Below are 9,447 nucleotides of genomic sequence, written 5' to 3'. Positions count from 1 at the left end.
CTTCAGTATTTTGTACAAAGAAGGAAATGGTCTTGTTAAACAAATTATTGAAAATGACAGATTCCAACAAGGTCAGTGTGTCAAGTACAACAGTCCTGTGTCTAGTCATAATCTCATGTGTGCGGCTTAATTCTCTGGACTTGAAACGGATTTCCAATTCAAGATTTCTTGTAGCATCATTATAAAATTCTATATCTGTCGGCTGGCACTCTGCATTGGGCAGAGTATGATGCAACATAAAATGATGCAGGGTAAAAGGTGAGTTGTTACAAGGCGTAAAATGCCTCAGATTCTGCGTCATTCCACTTCGGGATTAGCGAGCTTATGCTGTTGAGGGTGGACTGTGGAGTTGCCGGAGCATGATGCTCGGCCCTGATGTTGTGCAAGTGCCATGGCACTCTCCTGGCGCGGCCTTTTGCGCACTAGCTCATGGTTTCAATGGCTTTCCCTTTCCTGGCTTTCCAATTCCAATCCTGTGGCATGGCTAGTTCGAACTGTCATTGCTCTTCTCTCTTCTTCTTGGCGGCAGCCTCTTTTTCCTCTCTCTTTCTTAGCAGCAGCCTTCTTCTCCTCTCTCTCCTTCTTAGTGGAAACTTCCTTCTCCTCTCTCTTCGTCTTAGCAGCAGGCTCCTTCTCCTCTCTCTCCTTAGCAGCAGCCTCCTTTTCCTCTCTTTCCTTCTTAGCCTAAGCTACCTGTTCTTGGACCCACGTGTTTAGCTGCTCCTCCCTGAGGTTCAACCCCTTCCTGATTTCCAGGTAGGCTACTTAGTAATGGGAGTGCCCCTTGTAGTTAGGTGGCACTGGCACTAGGTGCGAGGTTGTTCCTGAGAACTCATATGTGGTTTGGCACTGGGTGAGATAAATGCAATAGTTCGGGTGAGGGCCTACAAAAACTGTGAGTGGTGCTCCCTAATAAAAAAGGGTGGCACTGAGAGCATTCCTTGTAGTGAGTATGCGGCATTGAGGGCCCAATGGGGTTACCTGAAGTGCAAGTATGGTGCAGAATACACTGGTGGCACTTGGTGCCTAAAGGCACAGGTGCAGGATATGTTATTGAGACACAATAGTGATGGTGGCACTTAAGGTGCCTGTTATCTGGATGGCCAGATATGTGGCACTTTACAGAATGGGTGGGTGTGGAAACACTGTGCAAACTTAGTGAGAAGTGCAAAATTTGCAGTCACTCAGTGGGCCGTGACCACTGGGCCAGTTATGCAATAAGCACACTGGTGGGAATATGCAAGGTGTGAATGGGTGATAACATGGCCCAAGATATGCAAATGACACAGACTTGGAGCAACACTCAATGTGCAGTGAGATCACACAGTAAGTTAGGTGGAATATGCGAAACTTATGCAAGGCATGTAAAGTGCGAGGTAGCTAATGTACACATGCCAATTGCTCACGTGCTGTATACAGAGGCGAGGTTCTGAAGAATGGTTGATTTGTTCTGAAGACTGTAAATGAGACACCGCGACAATGGTACGCTGGTGGGGGGTGAGTTCAGTGACTGAATTTGTGGCAAATAGGAGTGCAGGCTCCTTCTGGAAAATCGAGTAAAATGTGCTCTCAGTACCTGGGTATTTGACTAGCTTGGCTATGGATGATACCACAGAATTGAAAAGCGTGTGAGCACTGTATTTAATGAGGTATAAGCAAGAATGGGTTTGTGAGAATTCCGTAGTTTTGTTAGCAAATTGGACTTCCAGTGTTTTAATGGCTTACACTTGTAAATTACGTCTGTCTTGATTAAGCAAGTTGTAAAGCAATTGTTTATAAATACAATATAATAATTACAAATATAAATGGTTTACACTGGTGATGTTACTTGCAATTAAGCAGTTAAAAGCTTATCTCAGATGGATGTATCATCAATGAATGATTACACTTGTTAAAGAGTGGGTTCTTACTAAAGAATTGTCGTGGTTGGTAAAATTTTACAATACTATCATGAATCATTGACAGTTACTTAAGAAAATGGCTTGCAAAAGAAATTAAAATGACGTGGGATGGCTAATGGCTGAGGACAACTGACAGGTAGGCGAGTCTCGTGTAGCAACATAGTCAAAACAAAACAGTCGTATGAACAAACTTTTCTCTGTTTATGAGATACAATGAACTATGATACTATTCTGCTAAAAGGAAGCCCAAGCATATGCTATAGATATTAACACTCAAAAGCAGATGATGAATTCGCAGTGACTAGAATTTTTTCAAAATTATAATGTTAATTCTTATCAAGTGAAGGCCGGCGGTGATGAAGATGGGTGGTGGTGGGGTGGAGTCTGTGTACAACTCTGCCACAAACTAAATGTTGCCTTGGCAATGGAGTAGATTGCCAGATACGACTTCCCTAACTATGCGGTTTTCAAAAAATTCTGCCGCAGAGAGAAATTTTACACTTTTCTCTTGAGACATCACTTTTCAGTGATTCACTTCCTGGCTAAATTCCTGACTAGCTAAGTCATGCAATTTGCCAAATGCAATAACAGTCATCCTGACTAATCTACCAAAATGGCAATGCTGCCTGAATGGAATGAATGAAATTCCTATCTCCAAGGTGATCTCGCCTCTCATAGATACGTGCAGTCTAAAATTATGGAATTATGGAATTTACAAATTCCTAGTCACAGATTTACGAACATCAAATGTGAAAATGGATATTTACGCAGTATAACCTCTGTCCACCTGTATGCCCACAGAATGTAAATGGAATTTACACTAAGGATTCGTTTCGAATTTGCAACTCACAGGTAGCAGGTGTGCAATAGTTTGGCTAATTTGCTGCAATGTTGCACAACTGAGAAGTTCCAAGAAAAGATCCTGTTGCATGGCCGCCAATTATTATGAGTGTTGGTTGCCACTGTAGTTTTTACCTTGTTGTGGACGCTTCTGACCAGGGGCCAACACGACATAATACAAAAGGAAGTTATCTAAGAGAGACTTTAGTTAGGGGAGGGACTCAGGAGAGAATTACGGATCTAAATTAATTACATGTAATTACATTACTCAGAAGAATTAACTATAGAGAGCCATGGTGTTAGGCTCTTGGCACTTTCAAGTTAAATTACACAATAGACAAATTTAAGAGTGCCATTCAATACAAAATAATGAGACAAGAATAAAATCAGCTTGAAGGTTTGATTGAGGGACGTGGGTGCGGTGGAGACAGTGCAGTCCAATGTAGTGCAATCTTCACCAAATGTCCGGTTAGAGGACAATTCCCATCAATTCCTTCCGAATCATGTGTATCCCCAAGAACTAAGCCATTATCTGGAAGAAAGACTTCTACGCTAGGCCTAACAATCCTTTTATTTTCCATTATCCCAAATCCATCGGGAGCTCGCTCACTAACGTATACTTAAATAACAAAGGGGAAGAAGCTGGAGTTTACAAGATACCGTGCAATAATTGTAATGAGATTTACGTGGGGGAGACAGGTAGATCGCTCTCGCAAAGAATAATAGAGCACAAAAGATCGGTATGATATGCTTCAGAGAGTTCAGGATTTTCCTACGTATCAGAGAAACGGGCCATTCCATAAACTGGAAAGGGCGGAGCTGGTTTTCGTAGCTGTCCATACAAATGAAAGATGCTGGAAATCTGCTATCATCAGTCAAACCAACAATATGAACTTGTCAGGAGGACATTGGAAATCGGACAACATCGACACTTTAATCCTCAGACCGCTTCGGAAGGTGTCTCAGGGAACACGGCCACCAGAATCGTCGCCAAACGGGAGTTAATGAGGCCAAAAACCACTAGGGAATTGTTTATTCTCCTCCTTCTTAGGAAACGGTCACCTGCATACCATCGGAGACTTAATGCCACACCTATATATGCTTTGTATATATACCCTTGTAACATTTCATCTGTCCATATTTTACCAGTGAACAGGGGCACAGAAGGAAGTGCCAGAAATATATGGTTGCAAATGTTCAAATAGTGTTTTATGGGCCTTTTATCTTCATATTATACTGTAGTATTACAATAAAAGACATTCATATATAGTAGTATATATATATATATATATATATATATATATATATATATATATATATATATATATACATACAAATATATATATATATATATATATATATATATATATATATATATATATATATATATCAAACTATTGTTTAGAGGGTGCTTCCCAGGAGATAGTACATACTGCTCAGACATTTGTCATAAAGATAATGTAAAACGAAATTGGTGGAATAAAATGGAAGTGAATAGAGAGAGAGAGAGAGAGAGAGAGAGAGAGAGAGAGAGAGAGAGAGAGAGAGAGAGAGTGAGAGAGAGAGAGAGAGAGAGAGAAGTCACTGAAAGTGAACAACCTCCATATGGACACATACGAGAGAAAGTTAATATAACATGTTGACACTGACATTCTCCTTGATGATATTTGAGGCGCAACGTTTGAAATAAATAAGTTTTATTTGGAAGTATCTTAAAACATCTTTTTATTTCATAAGAGTCTTCCATAATTCAAATCAAATAAATTTTTAAATAGAGAATCAGAAATATTTATCCCCAACGAACAATTGAAATATTTACTCAGTATTGTATTACATGATATCTTTTGCATATGACGAAGACACAAACATTTCCAAATAATTATCCATTTATTCCCCTCACCCCCACCCGTTACCCATTTCGAAAGGGTAAAATAATTTTATCAGCAGAATCGTTCATATATACCCACAAATGGTGTGAAAGTACTCCTGAAATTCGGAATCCAGGACTCATAGAAATCTTCCATTTACAGTAAAATTTTGTTTATGCTTCTGTCTTCTCCTCTCTATCAGATTTAGGGAATGCATGTATATGCACTCCCTAACATGCATTCAGTTATACACACACACACACACACACACATATATATATACATACACACATATATATATATATATATATATATATATATATATATATATATATATATATATATATAAATAATGAGAATAAGGATAATCGTGACATCTCAGTACCCAAAAAAACGATGGCAAATATGTATTTTTTTATATATATATAATTTATATATATATATATATATATATATATATATATATATATATATATATATATATATATATATATATACATGTGTGTGTGTGTGTGTGTGTGTGATGATTTGTAGAAAGATCGAATGTTGCACGGATGGAGAAACAATATCTCTGAGTCTAGAAGGTTGCGTTATTGACCAGTGATTCTCAACCTGTGCGCCGCGGCGCCCTCTGCGCCGCGACTATCCCCCAAGTGCGCCGCGAAAATTTCATGGATAGGTGTATAATATATATATATATATATATATATATATATATATATATATATATATATATATATATATATGTGTGTGTGTGTGTGTGTGTGTGTGTGTGTGTGTGTCTGTGTGTGTCTGTGTGCATGTATGTATGTATGATTGTGTGTGTGTGTGTGTGAAGAACACATTCCCTTTACAAAATAATGAGTACTATACAGGCTTTTTTTATAGCTACTCCGTTCCCTCTCTCCCAGCGTTCAGATCCGCTGCGTGGGAGGAAGGTACCAGTAACAGTGCATATTTGACCGTCGTGCATGTTATTACTGTGGCGGTAATAAGTTTGATCTTTGCAAAACATGGAAAAGTTTATCATAAGAAAACGCAAGCGTCTTGTCGACACTGACAGCAGCAGAATGGAGTGGAAGTTGATAATGATTCACAAGGTATGCGTGTCGAAGACACTGGAAGTGAAGCAAGATTAACTACTGAAAGCCAGCCTTCTTGTTCATATCCGATAGTGGAAAGTGAAGTGATGCTTCAAAGTGAGATTATTTGTGCAGGTCCAAGCAGGGAAAGTGAAGTGACAGCTGAAATCTTGTCCAGTCCTTCAGGTCCAAGGGTGGCCTCACCACGTACACATAACAGCAAGGACATCGGAAGTAAATCATTTCGCTTGTATAACGAGTTATCTAGAACTTGGGATTACTTGCTGTGATGACGAGTTTGGTCCAAGACCAAAGTGCGTTGTTTGTGGCATTGTGCTGACAAATGAATCTATGACTCCTATGAAAATGAAAAGACATTTAACAACAAAACACAAGCACCTCTCTCAGAAACCTGTGGATTACTTTAAAAGGCTTTTGAAAGATAACAAACAACAAAGACGTAGGTTTGAGAAAAAAGTTAAGGTAGCAGAAAAACACAGGAAGCAAGATGAGTGGCGAGCAGGCAAACATAATATGAAACCTTATTCAGTTGCGGAGCCATATTTTCTGCCAACTTGTGCTGTAGTGAAAACTTTGTTTGGTGATGAGGCTGAAAAAGAAGTAAAAACACCTCTCTCGGACGACACTATTGGTAGACGAATCAAGGATATGGCGTCTGGCATTGAAAAGACTGTCAGTGAGCTTATGAAAGATAAAATGTATGCTCTGCAAGCAGACGAGTCAACTGATATTGGAGGTAAATCCCAATTACTAGTGTTCATCAGATATATTGCTGATAATAAAATAACTGAACAATTTTTGTGCTGCAAAGAACTTGTGCAAACTTCAGGACAGGGCATATTCTCCTCAGTAGCAGAATATTTGAAAGAAATGGGACTGACGTGGAAATTATGTGTGGGAATTTGCACAGATGGTTGTCCATCTATGGTGGGATCAGTAAAAGGTTTCGTGTCATTAGCGCAGAAGGAAAACCCACTCCTGATTACAACACATTGTTTCTTACATCGTGAAAATCTTATTGCAAAGACACATGGACAGGAATTAAAGCTTGTGCTTGAAAGTGTTGTACAGATGGTGTTTTCATAGCAGACCAAAGCAGACAAGACTGTTTTCCATTCTCTGTGAAGAAATGGGATCTGCCCACGAAGGCCTTCTCCATGCAGAGGTCAGGTGGCTATCAAGAGACAGTGTTGTCGAGAGCACACGAACTGAGACAGGAAATGATAGTTTTCTTGACTCTTCAGGGAAAACCTGAATTTTGTCAACTACTGGCTGATGAAATTTGGAGCGCAAAGTTATGCTACCTGGCGGAAATATTTGAACATCTAAACAAGGTTAATACTAGTATGCAAGGGAAAAATGAAAATATGTTAACATCATCTGACAAAATAAAGGGCTTGCTGGAGAAAATAAGGCTTTGGAAAGATAGGGTGAGTAATGGCAATGCCGATATGTTTCAAAAGACTGCTGAAGCTGAATACACAGACATCATTCCACTCATCAAGGAACACCTTGAAATTCTAGAATGGAACATTAAAAAATATTTCCCTAATATATCTGCTGATCAGTATGATTGGGTAAGAAATCCTTTCAACCATCCCTCACAAGCTGGTCAAATCTCAGTATCCTTTGGAGACCTCACACTAAAACTGGAGTACTGGATATGTCACTAGAAAGCTTGTGGATAAGAATTGAAAAGGAACACCCTCATAAAGCCCTAAAAGCCCAGAAAATATTGCTGCAGTTCTCGACCTCTTATCTGTGTGAACTAGGATTTTCAGCACTCACAAACATCAAAACTAAGAAGAGGTCTAAATTGCTGAGTCTTGAAGAGGAAAGAGAGTGTGCCTGTCCAGTGTCCCTCCTAACATCGAAAGGATATGCAAATCCAGACAGGCGCAAGTGTCCCATTAATCAGGTATGTTTAATCTACAACTGGAATGTATGTTGTACATCATTCCCATGTGCTCATTAATTCATTCATATATAATAGAAAAATAACAATAATAATAATAAGATTTTTATTATTATTATTATTATTATTATTATTATTATTATTATTATTATTATTATTATGTAATAATAATAATAATAATAATAATAATAATAATATTATTATTATTATTATTATTATTATTATTATTATTATTATTATTATTATTATTATATTACTTCATTATCATAACCATTACACATATGTGCACACATATTTGAACTAATATTATGGGTAGCCCTACATAGTGTGTACCTTTGTGTCAGTTGAATATGTAGCAGGCTTATATAATAATAGTTATAATTACACTGACTGTAGAGTTGGTGCGCCGTCAAATTCCAGGATATATCATTAATGCGCCACTAAGCAATAAAGGTTGAGAACCTCTGCGTTGTTCCATACAGCAAACAGGTAAACACAGAGAGGGTACTGCAAGGCGTACAACTCGCGCCAAGAGAAGCAGGAAGAATAATCATGCGCATGTGCAGAGTGCGGATTCATACACATGCGTTAGCAAGAGACAATGTTCATGAAATAGAGAATGCATATACATATACAATAATATATACAGTAATCCACACACACACACACACACACACACACACACACACACACACACACACATTGACACATATATATATATATATATATATATATATATATATATATATATATATATATATATATATATATAGCTTAATGATAAATAATATTGCCAAGACTAGAAGAACATTCCTTTATTGGACAAGCTTTCGAGGTATAAAACCTCATCATCAGGCTGAAAAAACTGACAAGGATGAGAATCAATAAAATTACAATAAAATGAATTGTCATAATAAATCTTCAGCAAAATACTAACGAAATATATAAAATGAACAAGTAAATACAAACTAAAAGGTGAGACGTAAATAACGAAAATTAAAACACAACATAAAATATGAAAATAAAACTAAAGGAAATGTAAACAAACTAACACCACAAAGTAAAATATTTAACGACCTAATCTGAGTACCTACTATGAAATTGCCACGATAGCCATTGAATACCAGACGAGTTGTTGTTCAATTCCGGCTTCATCTTTTAATAGTCAGCGACTCTGGGAATTAAAAGGTCCAGCCTATTTGAACAAAAAGACAGTACCAGCAATCCAGGTCAGTGAAAGGATGGTCTTGTGTTAAACTGTGTTCTCTAATGGCAGAAAAGGGTGGTTTGGAAAGGGGAAACCTAGTTCTAATAGAAAGACCTCTGTGTTCCAAAATTCTGTGTCTGAGCCAGCGGGAACTAGATCCCACGTATCGCAGACCACACTGCGAACAAGTGAACAAGTAAACGACACAGGAATTAAGGTCCACAGGCAGAGTAGGCTTCTCTCTCAAAAGTGATCTTATTGTAAAAGGATTACAGAAAACAAACCGGAAACTGATCTGAGGGAAACAACGCTTAAGTATTTCTTGTTGTCCATTGGGTCATTGCTGAGTCGGAAGTTGGGGAAAATCACTGGTATGCAAGCAGTTAGCTTGCCCAGGTAATTCCTGGGTGCCAGTTGCTCTCAGTTCCAACTTTTTAGACTTGTATGGCCCAGTGGGTAACGCCCTTGCTTTCCACCTGAGAGACCTGGGCTCGATCCCGACGTGAGTCAGAAATTTATTTCTGTTCCACACGTGATTGTGTGTTGATGATTTCTATCTTATTCACTCAGAAGGGATAATTTGAATGAAATGTTGTCTATTGGGTCATTGCTG

At 38.2% G+C, this 9,447-nt stretch overlaps 1 protein-coding gene across 1 annotated transcript; it reads left to right on the top strand.

Moving 5' to 3' along the window:
- Positions 1 to 5,711: 5,711 nt before the first annotated feature.
- Positions 5,712 to 7,385, top strand: LOC136855205 (uncharacterized). Its single transcript, XM_067132113.1, has 3 exons — positions 5,712 to 5,925; positions 6,278 to 6,448; positions 6,784 to 7,385. The coding sequence occupies exons 1-3, from the start codon at positions 5,712 to 5,714 to the stop codon at positions 7,383 to 7,385; spliced, it is 987 nt and encodes a 328-aa protein (XP_066988214.1).
- The last annotated feature ends 2,062 nt before the right edge of the window (positions 7,386 to 9,447 follow it).

Source organism: Macrobrachium rosenbergii, chromosome 31 (assembly GCF_040412425.1).
Source record: "Macrobrachium rosenbergii isolate ZJJX-2024 chromosome 31, ASM4041242v1, whole genome shotgun sequence".
In the NCBI taxonomy this organism is placed as follows: domain Eukaryota; kingdom Metazoa; phylum Arthropoda; class Malacostraca; order Decapoda; family Palaemonidae; genus Macrobrachium; species Macrobrachium rosenbergii.
This window is presented reverse-complemented; position numbering and strand designations above follow the sequence as displayed.